This window comes from Denticeps clupeoides, chromosome 17, assembly GCF_900700375.1.
Source record: "Denticeps clupeoides chromosome 17, fDenClu1.1, whole genome shotgun sequence".
Classification (NCBI taxonomy): domain Eukaryota; kingdom Metazoa; phylum Chordata; class Actinopteri; order Clupeiformes; family Denticipitidae; genus Denticeps; species Denticeps clupeoides.
Genome location: NC_041723.1, coordinates 19,523,919 through 19,544,591, shown reverse-complemented (window position 1 = coordinate 19,544,591; position 20,673 = coordinate 19,523,919). Strand labels below are relative to the sequence as shown.

General features: G+C 40.0%; 1 protein-coding gene across 1 annotated transcript in view; it reads left to right on the top strand.

Annotated features, from left to right (window-relative positions):
• The window catches only part of LOC114767235 (cytosolic carboxypeptidase 1-like), a 37,238-nt gene extending 16,894 nt beyond the window's left edge, over positions 1-20,344 (top strand). Inside the window, exon 6 of the mRNA XM_028958821.1 lies at positions 18,421-20,344. Coding sequence (XP_028814654.1) covers positions 18,421-18,673 — 253 coding nt within the window. The 3' untranslated portion in view covers positions 18,674-20,344. The remainder of the gene's footprint in view (positions 1-18,420) is intronic.
• The last annotated feature ends 329 nt before the right edge of the window (positions 20,345-20,673 follow it).

Genomic DNA, 20,673 nt, shown 5'->3' with positions numbered 1-20,673 from the left:
AGTGTATTTTGCAATTCTGTGAGCTTCGAATTACACAGCCATGCCTGTGGCATTTTATTTGTCCTTCAGATGTGTTAAATATTCATTTTTCTTTCTGACCAGAGACTTCAGTATGTCCCCTAAAGAAAAAATCTCTCTCATGAAATAAAATAGTTTACATTTTGCCATTTTTTTAACAAAAAGTCAGTTTGTTTTATGAAATCCTCATTGATTTCAATAATGGTGTCAGTATTTGAGTTTGTCATTGAAGTCACATTATAGAGCTTTATGACCACGACAACATAAAGCAAAAATCTCAACAAGGTAACCCATGTTAATCTGATTCTAGCATCTACTAGAAAATGTAACAGTTAACAGTTTTAGGTTTAGGACTTAAATATTATGTTAATACGCAACACGTAATTAATACGTAATTATTTTCAATTAGCACCATGCATATAAGCAATTCTGCTGTGACACAGCTTATATCTGATGTGGGTGGTGACCTTGCTCAAGGGTGTGAACTGTTCTGTGTAGTACAATGACAATCACGTCACTTTGTCAAAGTTAAACAAATGTGTATCACTGAAAATGTTACTATGTTGAAATACATCACATGGGGGAGAGATGCACTTCCATCAGTCGAATACATTATTGCCACCAATTATTTCCTGGCTAAAGGTTATTAACCCCAAGTTGCATCTTGTACACCAAGAGAAAGAAGTCAGTGACTTTATTTTTTTTTTTATTCTAAAATTATAGAGCAGAAAGTGTTTCCTGCTGTAGCTCCAAGACCTACTGTTGGTATGGAAAATATTTAAAATATTTAAATATATTTTCACTCTTTGTTATATTGCAGCCATTTGCTAAAATAATTTAATTTCGTTTTTTTTCTTGATTAATGTTCACATTGCACCCCATATTGACAGAAAATTGTTGACATTTTTGCAGATTCATTAACAAAGAAAAACTGGTCCTAAGTATTCAGACGCTTTGCTGTGACAAGGATATACTTAACTCAGATGCTGTCCAATTTTTCTGATCATCCTTGAGATGGTTCTACACCTTCATTTGAGTCCAGCTGTGTTAGATTATATGACTTGATTAGGAAGCCACGCCCCTGTTATGGCTCACAATGCAATTCAGAGCAAATGAGAATCATGAGGTCAAACGAACTGCCTGAAGAGCTCAGAGAGGCACAGGCACAGATCTGGCCAAGGTTACAAAACATTTGTGCTGTACTTAAGGTTCCTAAAAGCACAGTGGCCTCCATAATCCTTCAACCTTCCACCAGTCGGGGCTTTATGGCAGAGTGGCCTGACTGAAGCCTCTCCTCAGTGCAAGACACATGAACCCGCAAGGAGTTTGCTGAAAAAAACACCTGAAGGATTCCAAGATTTGAGAGTCTGATGATTCTCTGGTCTGATGAGACCATGATAGAACTATATGGCCTTAAAAGCGGTATGTGTGGAGAAAGCCAGGCACTGCTCATCACCTGTCTAATCCAGTCCCAACAGTGAAGCTTGCTGGTGGCCGCGTCAGGCTGTGGGGGTGTTTTGCAGCTGCAGGGACAGGACGACTGGTTGCAATCGAGGGAGAGATGAATGCGACATCCTACAGGGAAAACCTTCTCCAGAGTGCTCAGGACCTCAGACTGGGCCAAAGCTTCCAACAAGACAATGAACCTGAGCACACAGTTAAAAGGAGTGGCTTCACAACAACTTTGTTACTGTTCTTAAATGGCCGTGCCAGAGCCCTGACTTAAACCCAATTGAGCATCTCTGGAGTTAAAAAAACGGCTGTAGATCAACGTTTACCATCTAACCTGCCAGAACTGGAGAGGATCTGCAAAGAGGAATGGCAGAAGATCCCCCAAATCCAGGTCTGAAAAACCTGTCTTTCCCAAAAAGACTTATGGCTGTTTTTAGATTGAAAAAGACGCTTCTACTAAATACTGAGCAAAGGGTCTGAATACTTAGGACCATGTGATATATCAGTTTTTCTTTGTTAATAAACGTCAACAATTCTGTGTTTTTCTGTCAATATTCGGTTATGTGTGTATATTAATGAGGAAAATATGTGCTTAAATGTTTTTAGCAAATGGCTGCAATATAACAGAGTGAAAAATGTAAGGGGGTCTGAATACTTTCTGTATACAGTGGGTACAGCAGTAACGGATTCACTGCTCAGATGTGTTTTATTTCTTTTTAAATGTAGAATATCAGATTCCAGAGTGTGGGCCTGACGTGGGTAAGAAAATGACAGAAGTTGATGAGTTTACAGCCAGTGAATTCATGAGCAGAGTGTGTGGGTGCACTCTGGGCGTGGTAGGATTGTGGTTTGATTGGCTTCACACACAAGTTTCTGGATGTCAAGGGCTTTTATTTGTCAGTGCCTTTCCACAACACTCAAGGCTACGCACTCAGGGTTAGATGAGCAGCACAGAATGGTGACATGTGTAGAGTGACAGTTCCTATCCAAAAGTTTATTTCTCAGATTTAGGGTCATGTCAATACCCCAACTTTGAAGCTTTGTCATTTTCATTGTTCACATGGATCTGAGTCACAAAAATACAACGGATTTGCTGTGGCTTACTATTAATATTCATAGTATATGCCACTGTCTTATTCACATACTTTAAAATGTAAGATGTAATAATCTACTTTGGTTGACAGTTCCTTTGCTGTGATTTGATTTTTCACACCACGTTTTGCAGATTACCTGCGGCACTTATATTAATAGACAAAACCTTTTATGATGAGAGCAACCTTAAATTTTCTCAGTTAAAATATTTACAAATTCAGTTCATCCTGATGATGAATGCTTAAAAAAATCAGATGTTGGTTTATTTTGGTTTTAATTTTTTTGCCTGTATTTTGTGAATGATATTGAAGCCAAATTTATGCCATTAAATATACAATGCTTACCAAGAGTATGTTGCTCCCACTTCTGCTCGTCCTGACCCCAGTTTACCCTGTCCACTATCAGCAAGCAGAGTTCTGAAAAGGTCACATGTATTAGATCACATTCCAAATACATTTGACCTGATAAAGAGCAGATGTGATTTTGCAGTTGATCTGATTTTCAATAAGATGCTGTATTAATTGATGGTAGTTTTATTTTCCTAATCAGTCTCTGTCATTTTGGAGGTGACAGAAAGGTACACAGTCAGAAGTGAAAGCAAAGTCTGTGACATGATGATGATGATGAAGTCATGCTGTTTATTTCAAACATGAACATATTCAAACGAGCCGGTAGAAGCAAAGTGGCCTAAACCTTTGAAAATGATATCTAGCATTATCTGAGGGTTTGTCTTCCAGCATTCACACAAATTTAAGTGTTCTACAAGCAAAAGTCTACAAATTGAGCACAATAACAGAGTCTCCATATACATACTGCCATTGTTTCATGAAAATAAGGAAATAGTGCATGAATCCCCCTTTTAGTTCATGTTTCTGTGCTGTATGGTAGAAATTAGTCAGGACCTTTATATGGTTATGTGGTTTTGTTTATTGTTTCTGAAAAAGTTCCCAACTCTGCACGCTTTTCAGCCTCATCTTTAGTTCATGTCTTTGTGATGAAGCTCAGGTGACCTTAGGAAGAATGAGGGCCTGTGGGACACGCTCCCCTGTGGGTTCAGGGGAAATAAAACTAGTTACCTTTGAGACTGCAAGTAGCCGTTGATCACAGAGCTCTTTTGTGAGGATTTTGTGGAAAACCTCCAAACTGTTACTCTGTCTGGGGTGTCATAGTTGCCATTGACATTAATACATGGAGCCATGATTGAGCATCATGGATCACAGTGAGCCACACAAACGTCTTCCTCTCTTCTGCTTCTTAGTCCTGGGTGATACGAGCACAGGGGGACTTTTCATCCAGGATGTGTTTCATTCAATGTAGCTGATAATGGTGTTCTATTGATTTTCAGGATTCGCAATTAAATTCCTGTGTGCATTTCACTTGGTACAAGCTGTCTTCAGAGACTATTTCCTGTTCCGAGGATGACTTCTTTTCTCCTTTTCTCTTTTTCTCCCTTCATTTCCCTGTAGAGAAATAGGAACAGACAGAGCAGCGGCTGTGTGCGTCGCATATTTCTTGACTCGCATCTTCGCTGAACGTAACCTAGCGGTGGAAAAGAGGAACTGGGCTCGACTTATGATGAGGTTGGCTCAAAAAGCTGTGGAAGAGCCTAGTGCTAGCAGCTCTAATGCCGCCTCCATCCCATTAACCAAACATCAAGCTTTTTCCTCCCTATAGATGCAGCTCTGCTCGTGGCGGCGCCATGCTTTAGAATTCAGAGCTGCACGCCCTGTTCCCTTTAAGCCATATGTTGAATCTATTCTGTTTTAAGAGGATTTTACTTGAAAAGATGAGGTGTCGTTTGCAGATTTTTTTCATTTTTTTCTGCCTGCATTTCCCGACTGCACTTTAGTTGTTTTTGGCACAAGTGTGTTCTCTGAGTTTGTGTGTGCGTGCGTGCATGCATGCATGCATGTGTGTGCACGTGTCTGTTTGAATAGGAATGCATGTGTAAGAGGGAGTTTATTGTGTTTATTGCAGTGTCAGGACATTTCCTCCAAGTTCAGGTGCAGTAAACAGATGAATATCAGGATCTCCAGCAGGCCGCCATGATCTGCAGGCGATCTTTCATTTCACCTCAATTTATTGCCTGTACAGGTTTAGAGCTTTGGGCTGCACACATCAGTGTGAGTCATATGTCTACTGATAAAAATAACTTATTCCTCCATCTGGTGACAGGGTGGTCCATACCGATTATAAGCAGTTTTCTCTCAGTACACTGTAAGTGCATCATAAATAACTAACATTAGCAAAAGCTGAATGAAAATCTAGATTAGCTAGAATAAAGCTGACTTAAGCCTGCCCTCTAATTGGTTTCCTGCGGTTTTCTCTCATTTTACACCAGCAAATTTAAGTTTAGATTTGCAACTCACTCTTTTACACACAAAAAAAACAGAAGGCACTCATTGGAAGGATAAAAGAGCATCGAGGAGGTTGAACTGGGACAGTTAGAGAGCAAATTTACATGATCACTGCTGTCTCCCACACTTAGCACTCCCACATGATCAAAGTCTATCTTATTTCTTTTGCCTTTTTACTTCTACATTCTGGGACCAAATATGTTGCTTTATTTGATGTACTATTTTGCACTGGAAGAGAAGCAGTTTTACTTACTAGAGTCCAATCCAACTCCCCCAATCTTCATTTAAACATGCCACACACAGAACACAAATTTCTGAAGAGTAATCATGCCCATGGAGATCCTCTTATCAAGAGAAACTAATTCCATCACTAACTGTGTTACCTAGTTAATCCATGGAGAACTGAGTGCTGCCCTTGGAATATGGAATAGGTTAAACTGAGTAGTTTACTGATTAATTCAAATGTGCTCCACTTTGAGAGCTCTCTATCTTCAGCTTGGCTATTTAGAATTTTGATCCTTGCAGCAATTTACTGCAGGGAAATGATATCTCACAATAAATGCTGGTAAATGTAAAAGCATTGATCATCTGTTAGGACTAATCACTGGCACTAGAATCATCTTGAAATAAATAAACAGTGTTTAGCAATTGATGATTTTCAGATTTGGATGTGATTAGGTCCTGCAATATTTGACAGGAAATTTCTTGCATTAATATGTTACTCTTGCATGACTTTCTGCTGCTCATATAAATGGAACATGCATTCTGGAAATTTCTTCTCCACCCAGTGAAAACATTTTGTGACTTACAATGCATGTTGTGACCAAGAAAAAAATTGAAAACCAGAATTATCCTTTGAATGAAAAGGAAAACAGCAATAATTTTTTTTGCATGAAATGAGTCAGAGAAATAGGAAAAAATACAATCACGTGTTACTTAATAAAATAACAAATTTGGTGTGATGTGCTCAAAATGAGTACATCACACTGGGTATGAACCCCTGTGTCCCTGTTTTGAAGTGTCCTAACTTGCATTGAAAACAATGAGTGTACTCATTTTCATCCTTGAAATTCACCTATATTTCTCTGTATGACCTAATTGATGCTAGATATCCATAATATCCTTTAAGTCATGTTTTATTTTATTGTTTCATGATTAAATTATTTTATCTTATACTTTTTATGGAGAATGTAAACATAATTGATGCAAAGCTGATTTGGTGCCAGGAATCCAAACATCCAAATTAGAGCCATGAGGCATCAGTGAGATATAATTCAGTGTAACCAGCATGTTGAGCATGGTTGACTGCTGGGTTTTATGCCAGTATTTGGCTGGGCAATGTAGACCTGTGCCAAATGTGCAGCTCACCAAACATTTTTTTTTTAAAGCTGGAGCCTGTCCCAGACAGAGCACCAAGCCCTAATCACTCAACTACCAAGAGATTTGGAAAAAAAATAAATATTGTCCATTTTCCTTGTGGTTTGAGTCACTGCAGTTAAAGATCTTTCAATCCATTTTCTGAATACAGTAGTGATCTTGGACGCCATGGTATCTTCTTCAGTTTCTCATAATCAGCTTTCAGCTTTAATCTCTCTTTTGTCCCAACTTCTGCTGTCTGCCCATTCGTGTGTCCAGTAACACCCAAGGCAATGCAAAAACTTTGTTCTGATGGTTCTGATCTTTACCAAGGTTGTTGTTAGCACCATCAACCACACCCCTTAATGTTCATTTTCCTGTGTAATTAAAGCAGAGGCATGTGCTTCATGATCAGTAACTCTTGGTATGATCACATGAACATATATCTACTTATGCTTACCTTATGCTCATTTGTCAACCAGGCTCTGGACCATTGTTACATTACATTCTGGAATGCACACAAGGTCCTTTGCCAAGGCCATTTTTGATACATTTTACCACCATTCCATTCTTTACCTACTTGAAACCAGGACAATGTTAAAGGCAAGATAATTCAACCATTCAAACTTGTGCAGTGGGAAATTGCAGTTTACATTTTGAATAAGAATGTATTTGGATGAAAAGCATGTGGACCTGTTAAGAATGTTGTACTCCCTTGCTTGAGTCTAAACAAATTCAACTCTGATAACCTCTACTCATATATTGCTCTAAAGCCAGAAATCATTCTTTTTTAACAGCAATATTATTTTTGAACCAAGCCTGGACAGTACTCCCAAGATGAGGTCTTACAGGGGAATGCATAATCTTAACATTACTTTTTATGATTAGTATTACACTCCAGACACTTGGATATGTATTTCAGAAACCTATTAGCCTTCCTGACTTACCCACAATGGTGAGAGAGATATGGAAGCGGCATCCGTCATGGCATTAATCAAAATACAAGATTTGAGACTGTAATGGGACATTTTGCAAGGAAGCCATAACCAATGCTACATAGTGAATTTATCCTGCACATTTATCAGGAGGTCTGTGGAAATTAACTTAATTTTTATACTATTCAATTACAATTTACTCACAAACTCTACACAACAAAGGTGGCAGGGAATTAATTTTCACAGATTACAGACAAAAAATAGTGTACCAGAAATGGAAGTTTCTGTCCCAATATAATAATGACATAATGTGATTCCTCTGTGCCTTTGAGCTCACCAGGTGGCCCCCATTCACATGAGGGCTGGTGTAACAGAAGGGTAATATAATTTTTTTGCACTTTATTGCAATATACTATTAGGAAATGACATCTAGTGGTAGCGGTGTGTATTTTTTGTATACCTGTATCTTGTAATGCATTTGTTTTAAAAACATATATGTTCTTTATGTTCATTATTTTCTACAATTTAAAAAAATGGTATCGGACATAGCCTGGTCAGTACCATTTTGACCTTGAAGAGGAGAGATAATGAAGCATAGCCGCTCACTCTCTACCTTGTATAGCATCTTTTCTGTTTATAAAACTGCAACTGTGTGCTGCCTCTATTCATCCACGTGACGGGCCGAGCTAGCGGGTTACACTGGGTCCTGATCACCCACAAGTGCCACCTATTCGGGTGAACATATGTTCCACCATCTTTTTTTGCACATTGAACTCATGCTGCTTTTGTTTAGTGTGTTTTTGGCCCTTGCACTTTTATCTGCAAGTTCACCATACCAAATGCCATGATAACACTCTTCAGATTCCATTTATCACAGATGGGAATATGTATTTTGGCGCATTTTTTTATGTCCAAATATAGTGAAAGTGAAGTGTTATGGAGATGATGCTTTGCTCGGTGGCTCCTTGGCAGATCGGGAATCGAACCTTCTGATAATGGGGCCGCCTCCTTCACCGCTAGGCCACCCTTATAATCTTTTGTGAATGTTTTTTAAGAGGTTTTACTTGATTTTTATCTTGGCATGGAACATTTCCCTGTTCAATTGCTAATGTTATCTGGAAATAAATCCAGATTTTTAGTCTGTCAACAAAACATTAAACATTTCATTTGCCAATATTTTAAAACGGTTACTTCAAACAAGTGAAATACAGAATAAAAGGCCTGAAAAGGGAACACATTGTCAGAACTATTTTTGATTTATTGTATTTTCAATTCTTTTCTGTATATAAAAGCCGAGCAGGTTCTTTGTGAGAAGCGTGCCAGACAGTTAGCATGCTGGTGACAGTCTGTCATAGAGCTCATGAGATATAATGATACCTGGCAAGTTATGTAACCATATTGACCTAGTTCACCTGATCTGAGAAGAAAGTTCTATATGCATGTATGTATGCACATCTGTTTCTGTCTAATAGGTAATAAACCAATTCAGTGCCAATGGGTTCCTGTAATGTAATGTAATGAAAATGTGTATATCCAAAAGTAAAAAGAACTAAAAGAGGGATGTGTGTGTCTGTACTCGTGTTTGTTCAAATCTCTTTGAGAGGCATTGCTGGCGAGATTTGGTGGCAGTTCTCTTATGAAGTGTCAGAATCTGTAACTCTGAGTGTAGCACTGTGTGTCTCCCATGAGGAATCTGATAAAATCATGTTCCTACACTGCTGCACTGACACACATACACACACACACTCCCCAGTTGACACCCAACACACAGCCAGACACTTTTATTCTGCTAATTGACTTTTTTGCGTCACTGCAGCTCATGTGGTTTCATGATTTATTTTGTGATTTATTTCTCTTTGAGGCCATTCAAGGGAGACTTCCTTACACAGTTTTCCCAGCTCTGTGTTGTGGGATTTAAAATGTCAATACTGCCATTGTTCACATTTTATTGCTCCCCAGATGCAGGAGAAGGCAGAACAACATAAACAGTGAATTTGTGTATGGATGTAATAAATTGGTTGGAGGGTAAAAGATTTGAAATGCTTCCACCTGCACAGCAATGACAGGCAAACATCGGCAGAACCAAACAACTTAATTGACTGGAGACTTCTGACATTTCAGAGCCAATTTTTGAGAAACAGCAATTAGTCTTTTACGTTATTCAAAAAAACAATATCTGGCATGTGTGGTGTGACATTTTCAGTTGAAATAAATCTGTGTAGACTAATCCTTTCTGCTTTATTTTGCACTGCTGTAATTAGGGATATAATAGGTAGCTTAGGGGTCTGCTGTAGCCGTCTTAATTTCACACTACATTTTAATTCTATATTGCTTCTCTTTCTCTCTCTTTCTTTCTATTCATAACCATTAAGTTCTTCCATAACCACTTATCCAACCTAAGACAGAGGGCACAGGGTGGGGATACAACCAGGGCGGGGCGCAGACCACTGCAGTTTATTATCATATTATGTAAAGGACTGTCATGGCGGTACGGAAGTAAGTGACGTGGCTTCATACCTCCAATCCTGCCTCAGACCTTGTGTGTACAGAGTGCCCTCCATATGCTGGTGGGGTTATGGCTGTTTCTGTACTCAGTCGTTTGTGCAGCAGTCTGTTTGAATGGTAGGAGCTTTTTCCATATATTTTTTATGTTACAGCCTTATTCCAAAATGTATTAAATTCCATTTTTTGCTCAGAATTCTACACAACACCCCATAATGACACTGTGAAACCCTTTTTTTTTCCAAGTAAACATTTTTGGCAAATCTATTAAAAATAAAAAATATGAATAATCATATGTACATAAGTATACACAGCCTTTGCCATGAAGCTTAAAATTGAGCTCAGGAACATCCTGTTTCCCTTAATCATCCTTCTTATTTCTGCATCTTAATTGGAGTTAAAAGGCTATCTGAGACCTTGAGCCGCGGAGAGGAAAAATAAGAATTGACAGAGTGATTTGGACCTGCTGGGTAATGACAAACTCTTACGCAACTTCTAAACTTACCTCACTTCTGATAAGTCTACAAAGCAAAACTGGAAACCTCTGCCCACAACCCTCAAAATCTCAACAACATATTCTCATCTCTTTTGAACCCTCCAACTCCCCGTGTTCCATCTTTCATAAATCTTTCATAAGATTTTGCCAACCTCTTCACAGGGAAGATTGAGCAAATCTGCCAGACAGTCTCCACCACAACAATCCCTACCCTACCCTCTGAAGACTCGCGACTGTCGTAGAACAATTTTCAAAACTCACATCAGATGAAATCATCCAGATCATATCCACAGGCAATCTCTTCTGACCTTAACCCTTCATTTCTTACAACATAAATTATTTAATTACATCTGGTCACCTACCACCTGACTTTAAAATAGCCAGGGTTCTTCCAATCCTAAAGTAACCCACTGCTGATCCTGCAGACATCAACAACTACAGACCAGTATCTCTTCTGTCGTTTCTCATTTCATATAAAGTCATTGAGCGCTGCATCTACAATCAGCTATCACTTCATCTGTCTCCAAACAACCTCATAGATCCCAATCAGTCTGGCTTCAGAGCAGGTCATTCTACAGAAACGGCCCTTCTGGCTGTTCCTGAGAAGCTACATGCGGCCAGACTAGCAAATCTGTTCTTATTCTCCTGGACCTCTCTAGAGCATTTGATACAGTAAACCACAAAGGGCAGTGGTGGCCTAGCGGGGAAGGAAGCAGCCCCTTAATCAGAAGGTTCTGGTTTAATCCCAATCTGCCAAGGTGCCTCTGAGGTGCCACTGAGCAAAGCTAGGCCACCAATGCCCCTACTAAAACTGGGAAGTCACCTAAACTGAGCGACCGGGGAAGAAGGGCCATAGTCAGGGAGGTGACCAAAAACCTGGTCAATCTGTCAGAGCTCCAGAGGTCCTCTGTGGAAAGAGGAGAACCGCCCTTAAAGAGCGCTATGGGCTGCAATGTGTAGAATTCTGAGGGAAATTGCATTTAATCAATTTTTGCATAAGGTTATAACAAAATGTGGAAGAAAGGATGCGCTGTGAATACTTTCTAGATGCACTGAATTATGGTGAGTCAAGTTTGTAGTCTATATAGAAATGCAGTTACATATGTGGAACTAAACTACACAGTGAACTATACATTTACCTTAACACCTCACATTTCCTCAGTAACGACCCATTTACAGGAAAACACTCACAGCACTGCATCATTCTGGCAAGTATCCGGCTCAACACTTTATCTCTCACCCATATAGATACTCAAAATAACAATGCATGCCATTAGGCACTATAAAGGGCAATTGTAACACGTAGTATATAGAGATGTTCATTTGAGATTACTTTTTAATTGTTCATTGATTCATTTGAGTGAGGATCTAGGGCAGAAAACATTTATTTGAATTAAAACAGTGCTGATTTTGCAGAATAAAGGAGATGTTTCAGCCCACTACTGGGCAAAATAATGACTGTCATATACCTTATCCAGCTATAAAGTCATAGTTTGCATTTGTGAATGCTACAAAATGATCCTGTATGATTCCATTCGCTGTATATATGTATTGCATTCTGTCCTTGAACTCTGGAAAAAGAGCTAGAGAAAGAGATGTTTTTGTAGATTTCCTTTGTGACTGTATAGTTTTCAGGAGAGATAGAGAGGGCATGTAGCGAAGGTTTCAACCCAGACTTCACTCTCTAAACAGAGAAATGAGCCTGTTAATATTCCAACTGCTAGACTCCATTATGTGACATGCAGGCCAAACATGGTAATAATAACCTTGGAGTGTTTTTTCTCAGGATGATGAGGGCTTGAGATTGTGTCCTGTTTCCCTCTCCATTTGGGTATGCAGTAATAGCCCTGTTGATTACAGAGGACTATTGTTGAATGGTGACATGAATAAAAAAACAATGAAGACTGTTGTTGGTTTGTTACAATTGTTGGTAATGGTGAGAAGATTCTATTTTGCTGTTGCCTGTGTTTCTATGGGTCCTCACTGCTTTCCATTTAATAATAATAATGATACACCTCAAAAACATTACAGTAGTAAAAAAAGGTAAAAGAGCATCTTTCTGGACCTCATAAAGGAGTTTAAAATGACCTTACCTTCTTTTGTACTATTAGATGTTAATCTTCACTTATTCTGGTTCTTTAATGCTGTCAAACAAAACAGGGCATCATTTATCACAATTTTTTTTGGCCAAAGGTTTTGAGAATGACACTGTCACAGCCACCACCATACCACCGAGCAACCCAGAACCGGAAGAGGAGATGACTGTCATATGTCTCATACGTACATACAGTACCGGCCAAAGGTTTGGACGCACCTTCTCATTCAAAATGTTTTCTTAATATTCATGACCATTTACGTTGGTAGATTCTCACTGAAGGCATCAAAACTATGAATGAACACATGTGGAGTTACGTATTTTGCTCTGATTACTGCTTTGCACACTCTTGGCGTTCTCTCGATGAGCTTCAAGAGGTCATCACCTGAACTGCTTCTCCAACAGTCTTGAAGGAGTTCCCAGAGGTGTTTAGCACTTAGGCCCAGCTCACCCCAAACCATCTGGATTGAGTTCAGGTCCGGTGACTTTGGAGGCCAGGTCTCCACTTTTTTAGTTAAGTACATAACTCCACACATGTTCATTCATAGTTTTGATGCCTGCAGTGAGAATCTACCATAGTAAATGGTCATGGAAATAAAGAAAACACGTTGAATGAGAAGGTGTCCAAACTTTTAGCCTGTGCTGTATGTAATCGGGTACCCTTTAATCAACATGCGTCTTTTAATGTGGGCCCCTCCTTCAGCACAAACCCACATCAACAAGCTTCCTACCAAGAACCTTACCAGAGACCAGAACCAAGACCCAGCATAAACTATGTCGTTGGTTTCATTGTTGGTTTTATCCCTTGCAGCTGCTAGCCTTCATACCTTGTTATCCTCGCCTGTTTCTAGACCTCGCTTACTGGATTCTTCTTGGCTGCTCCTCTTTTACCTGAATGTTCCCAAATCACTGCGCTGTCCCCGATGCTGAGAATGTTCCTGTCCTTTGATGCCTGATCCATCTATGTGAACAACCCACACCATCCTCAACTACCAGTACAATCCAGCTATCACTCACCATGTACTTTCTCCCGCTGTGGAGCCCCGTCCCCACCAAGCCCTGGTTTTCACAAGTTTGCTGCTTCAGTGGTTTTAGATTTGTTGTTTCTGTGGTGTATTGAAGTATAATTACAAGCAAGTTTCAAATGCTTTTATTGACAATTATCAAGTTTATGCAGTGTTGCTCTTTTTTTCAAGACCTCTGCAATTTGGGCAAGTCAACTGGGCCAAATCAATTGGGCCAAATCCTGACTGATGGCAACCCATTCCTTCATAATCAGTGCTTGGAGTTTCTCAGAATGTGTGGCATTTTATTTGTCTACCTGCCTCATGAGGATTGACCACAAGTTCTCAGTTTGATTAAGGGCTCCTGGCCATGGACCCAAAATGTCAATGTTTTGTTCCCCGAGCCACTCAGTTACCACTTTGGCCTTATGGCACGATGCTCCATCATGCTGGAAAAGGCATTGTTCGTCACCAAACTGTTATTGGATATGTTGGAGGATGTTTTATTACCATTTATTCTTTATTCATGGCTGTGTTCTTAGGCAAAATTGTGAGTGAGTCCACTCCCTTGGATAATGCAGTGGAAAGGTTTTTTGGGCGATTATGAAAGTGAAGTGATTGTCACATGTGATACACAGCAGCACAGTGCACACAGTGAAATTTGTCCTCTGCATTTAACCCATCACCGTGAGTGAGCAGTGGGCAGCCATGACAGGCGCCCGGGGAGCAGTGTGTGGGGACGGTGCTTTGCTCAGTGGCACCTCAGTGGTACCTTGGCAGATCGGGATTCGAACCAGCAACCTTCTGATTACGGGGCCGCTTCCTTAACCACTAGGCCACCACTGCCCCATTATGTTCATTTTCATGGCAAAGAGGAACTTTGCAATTCATCTGATCAATCTCCATAACATTCTGGACTATATGAAACCTGCCATAATAAAAACAGAAGCAGCAAACTTTGTGTAAAACTGTATATGTGTCATTTCTTAAAGTTTGGCCACGACTGTATGTGTTGTGTTACCAACTATTAGTTTTGGTAATTTGTGTTTCTGAATAACGTTCTGCTCAAAATACGGAAATGCTTACTTCAGTTATGTTTTCATCAGTGTGAGGATTAAAAGCCGAATTAGAATGAAGAGTAGAGTAGATACAAGTTGTTGTATAATTTTTTTTCTGTAACTGCAATGCAGAACTGGCACCCTGTCCAGGGGACATTCCTGCCTTGCATCTTTGGAATGCTGGGATAGACTCCATATTCCCCTGTGACCTGGATAAGTGGCGTCAGAGATTGGAATAGGTTGGAAGTTGATTGTGAATTAAACTGCAGCTCCTCACAACCTTAGCCGCATTAACAGCAGCAACCGCTAACCTGACACCACAAGACAACCTCTCACATCTAAAGGGTTTTAGGTAAACACTTGTTTTGCTATGTTAGGAGTAGCTGCTTCTTGTTACCTTATGAGAGCTTCCAAATCAAGTTATGATTTTCTTCTCACATGAGAAGACCACAAAATAGTGTCACTGTGGCCGGATACTCTTCCAGATACAACTTTTCACCACTCGTCCTCCACATCTGAGGGTGGGCAAATGCAGCTGCCGCACCAACTAATGCTCTCTTTACCCATCACAGTCACAAATATAAAGAAGTAAAATCATGACAGGTCAGGATAGCTGTGTAAAGTAAAATTGTTTTCATCAAAAAGATGATCTTCTCGTTTTCTCCTTCTACACAAGATAAATTGGTGAAGTCATTTCCTCACATGGATTATCCTACCACTGCTATGCCGATGACACACAACTCATCTTCTCTTTTCCTCGCTCAGATCTACATCTCTGCGTGTATAACTGACATCTCATCTTGGATGGCAGCCCATCACCTCCAACTCAATCCCACCAAAACTGAACTAATATTCATTCCAGCAGATTCTTCACCACATCAGGATCTTGCTATTTACCAGGACAACTCACAGCTCTCTCCTTCTACAACAGCCTGCAACCTTGGAGTAACAATAGACAACCAACTCTTCTTCTCGACTCACATCAGCAATATTTCCTGCTTATGTACATTCCTTCTCTACAATATCAGACGAATCCGCCCTTATCTGTCAACACAGACCACCCAGAAACTGGTTCAGTCCTTAGTAATCTCACGACTGGAGTACCGCAACTCCCTTCTAAATTCGAATTCAAATTAAAATGTTATTTGTCACATACACAGTCATACACTGTATGATATGCAGTGAAATGCTTTTAGCGACTGCTACAGACCAGATTATTGCAAATATTGCAAGTAAACAATGAACCAATATGCAAATATTGCAAACATAACAAAATATTACACTTTTATGTCTTTAACCTAAAACATAAAATGTGTACAGATAGGGTGAAAGTGTGCAAATAGGTGGAGTCAAAGTATAAAGTGAAAAAGTATAACAAGCAAAATGTGTAAGGATAAAGATTTCAAAATTGTATTAAAAGTTTGTGCAAGGATTCGGGGGGTTTGAGTCCAGAAGTGATTGAAAGTGAAACTGCTTGAGTGTATTGGAGTTCTGTGTAGTGTTGTTGTTGAGAGCTCATATAGCCTGTGTTGGACTTCCCTGATCGCTGCAGAGAGAACAGTCCATTGTTGGGGTGGCTGAGGTCCTTCACGATCTTCCTGGCCCTGGTCCGGCCCTGCTTGCTGTAGATGGATTGAAGGTCAGGGAGCTTGTACAGATGATGCGTTCAGCTGATGGAACCCCACCCTCAGTAGGGTTCGCCTGTCCTGCATGGTGCCGTTCCCGAACCAGGTTGAGATGTTTCCCATCAGGATGCTCTCTATGGTGCAGGAGTAAAAGATCCTAAGCACCTTGTAGGGCAGTCTAAAGTCTCTCAGGCGTCTGAGGTGGTAGAGACGCTGCCGGGAATTTTTCACCATGGTGCTGATGTGACAGGACCATGACAGGTCCTGTATGATGTGAACACTGAGGTATCGGAAGCTGTCCACTCTCTCCACTGGGCTCCTGTTGATGACTGGGGTCTGGTAGTAGGCACAAATTCTCCAGATTTTCAACCTCCTCCAGGTAGGCCGGAACAGCCTTTTAACATAATTTCCCTGAGGGTTTCTTGTACATCCCAACTCCTTGACGAGCTCTGATGAAATGGTTATCTGAGAGGATTTTTGAGAATATAATTTTTATCAGGCCTCGTATCTATGACAAATCTAGGAGATTTTAAATGAGAGACATATGGACAGTATAATTGAAAAGAGATCATGAATTTAATTTAATGAGTAATGACACTTTACAGCAATGCCTTTTATTCTACAGTTGATTTGAGTAATACGATGTTGTTTCTAGCTCTAATCTGTTTTTGGTCTTGTTTTCGTCTTGCTTTAGTGTGTCTTGGTCTTGGTCTCGGTCTTGGTCTTGGTACCCTCCAGTCCCAGCAATGTCTTGGTCTCGGCTTAGGCGGTCTTGAACACTGCAGCAGAAATCTCTCAGCACCTTATGCTAATTTTGCCCTTTGCTTTCCAGACTGAGCTACCTATCTGCCCCACTTCCTGACCTCTTTCATTGTACATAACCCAGCAGTCAGTTTTTCTGGGGTTAATTTAAATTATGCTTTGTGCATTAGAATCCCATTTTTTGCCTTTTCAGAAGTGTTATGTCGCACTGAGAGTCTCTGGCCTTTTCTAATTGGTCAGTGTTATATAGAGTTCCTCTATATAACACTTCCTCATGGGCAAGACCAGACTACAGTCAATCTTGTCTCAAACAGTACTGCTGACTGCACTGCCAGGTGAAGGATTGTATCTGAAGTGCCTTCTCAGATACTTCCTTGCTTAGATTTGCCCCAAACCCAAGCAGTACCCCTTAATGGTAACACAACCAGCTTCTCCCGGTCAAAGAATAAGCCACTAATGAGAATTCAGATTCAAAGCTTCAGTTCACAGATTCATCATTATTTATTTATTTATGTTCTGCGGCTGGGCTCAATAACAAAGAACCCACAGGTATCTCGTCTGTTCCGTATGAGACCTTTTATCAGCTCTTCATGTGCAGAAAAGCACTACTTCTCAAATCTGATTTCAGGCAGCATTACCCTCACAGCTGAGAATGGCTGTCGCTTTATGTCTGCCTGAGTCACTGATTGCTAAATTTGTTGTGTGATTAGAATAAAAAATGGCCTCAGCATCGCTTCCAGAACTCCTCCTGATATGCTGGTGGAGAGAAGACTGAGGTGTGTGGCAGGAAACTGGCTTCTTTGACCATGCTCATCCTGAGTGGCGTGACATAATGGGGGCTTATTTTTATAGTCATTTAATGTCTGTTTTGCCATGGTGAAGTGAGTATGGGCCGCACCACTACGCTTCCCACACCAGTACACCAGATCTTATTTTCCCTTTTAATTTGAGCCATGTTGGAAAATGATCTACATAAAAAAAAGCATAGTGAAGACCTCCTTCAGACCTCTACTTCTGTTCGGGTTCTCCTGCTGCTTGCAATGACTGTCAGCAAGACTTTCCAGTATGGGGTCAAGATTGGAAACTATATATGTAAACTTGCCAGTCTTGAGCCATACTTTATATATAAAATGTTATGACTCGTGGCTCCAGGACACCCATCCCACGACACCGGAAGTAGGGCTCACACACTCACCATTCACTCACACTCTCATAGTCAGTATAGAGTCGCCAATCCACACACCAGTCATCCGCATTTCTAATGTCTTTTCATTGTTGTAATTTCAGTTATGCTTCTTGTCTTGGAATGTATTCTTTATTTTGTACAAGTAGTTGGAATGAACTGTGATGGGCTGGTGCCCACATGCTCAGTGCAGTTCCGGCTGCAGGGATCCTGAGTAAACTAAACACAGTAGGGAATGGATAGTTAAGTGGGTCTGTGGGGGACACCTTTAATTTGGTAGGTGTTGTGTTAAGCCATTCCATCTGTAAAATAATGATTTATATTAAAACACAATGATGGTCAAAACTCCAAAATCTTTCACTAAAGTGCAGCCGTATCATTTACCTCTCTTGGTGAAGTACAATAGTGTGATCAACTGCTGCACCCTTTCTATGTACAAAATAATTTAACAGCTTTCCCTTGTGTGTGTGTGTGTGTGTGTGTAGCTGCTTTGAAGATGATGAGCCCCCATGTGTGGAGGAGATTGAATACCACACTCACAGATGTGCCGACCTCGGAGGTGATGAGTTGGATGCTGAGGTCAATGGCAACGCCTCCAGCACTGAGGAGGAGGACAACAACGCCCTGCAATGCCACAGCAATGATAAATTCCAACTCTGTCCTTCATCGGTGCAACAGGGTCCCCGAGAGAGGTTGTCATCACACAGGAGGCTGTGCAGGAACATGGATAGCACCTGATCTGAATGGATGCCACACACACACACACTTTCCTGACTGATTACATAGCACACATGATACATGTATGCCATGTCAGTTCAGTAGGTCTTATGAAACTTGCAGTACAATGTTGACATCTTGTTGTGATTTTAGCTTGTATCTGGAGCATATACCATATTTAATGAATACCTAGTGTAAAAAACAGGAACAGTCATTTTAATATAGTATGAAATTAAGTTTACATGAGATTATATATTGTATTTACTGCAGTCTCTCATTTAGTTACAAATGAAGAGGCAACATTTAATTGTTCTTATTACATTTTCTTAATATGCCATAATGTGTGTGTGTTAGACAGATACATGTTGTGTTGCTATTCATAATGTTTTAATATTATATCGTTTAAAATGTTTAAACTGAGTGAGATTGCAGCATTTACACATACACTATATGGACAAATGTATTGGGATGCCTGACCATTGCACCAACAGGGATTGTAATGAAAGTGTATTGACGTTTATATATTTGATTGCAGAGTTGGTTCCCCCCTTTGCAGTAATAACTTTCCCAATATTGTGTATTGAATTTGTGTCCATTAATTCTGCAGACTTTGAAAGAAGAATTCACTTGCAGTTAATCTATAAAGTGTTTAGAGATGATCAATAAAATTGTTCCACACTAAACACATCCAACCATGACTTTACAGACCTTGCTTTTGCACTGGGGCAGTCATGTTGTAATATGAAAGATTCTTTCTAACTGTTTCCACTTGCCTATGGTACCACTTACAACTGAATATTCATCAGGGATAAAATCTCATGAGCTGTCTTCTTGCGATGGTAGCATCCAAAGACAGTAAGGTCTTCAGGCCTTTTTTTCTTATTTGTAAATGGAGACTGCATGACTAGGTTACTGATTTTATACACCTGTGGCAATGGGTGTGATTGAAATGAGTAATTAATTGGTGTCCCAAAACCTTTGTCCATATAATGTCACAAGACTTCATCCAAGACATTTCTTAACAAGACATGAGTTTTGATCATGTCCAATCACATGAAAGGACAGTTGGACTAAACTGACCAGAGATAGGAGTAGCTGGGTGAGCCATAGTGTGAATGAATTAGTGGTGCATGATCTGTAATAAGTTGTGGATAGTTACAAAGTTATTATATTTACGGATACAAAGTATAAGTGCACCAATCAAATTAGAGCGTGTGGCTATTGACCTTTAATTATCCAGTTTGCATCCATGGCCTTATTTGAAATATTTTTTCAAAGTTGTAGGAAAGAAAGGACTCTTTCACTTTCAAATACTTTTTGCACTTGGCATCATTGCTTGAGAGAAACCTGGCCACACACACACACACACACACACACACAGTTCCTCCGATCTCTAGAACACCCTTTCACACAGTAACAAATATAAAACTTCCACTTGTCAATCACAGGGTTAATGCTTAAAGTCAGACTCAAGCACACACTTTCCCACCAACTGAGAACTGGTTATAATCGGTGTACCATTTGGATCTAAGATGCATCAGTTTAGAAACTGACACCTTGGTTCCATGCTAGAGCCAAACATAGTGTGAATCATGGCAGAAGTGATCCTACCACTGTGCTGCAGTAAACTGCCATTTTGTAAAAGTAGCTCATTTGCATGCTCACAATAAACCTGTATTGTCATATTGTCAATACAACTCAGTGGTTACCTCACTACTGCTAAAACTGCTTTCTACAAAACAAAACTAGAAGCCTCTGCCCACAACCCTCAAAAACTCCACAACATCTTCTTATCCCTACTCAACCCCCCGACTTCCCCTGCCCCAACTTCATTAACAGCTGATGATTTTGCCAACTTCTTCACAGGGAAGATTGAAAAAATCTGTGAGACATTCTCCACCACTAATCCTACTCTTCCCTCTGAAAATTCGACAACTACTCTAAATCAATTTTCTAAAATCACATCTGATGAAATCATTCAGATTATATCCACAGGCAACCCAACCACCTGTCCACTAGAT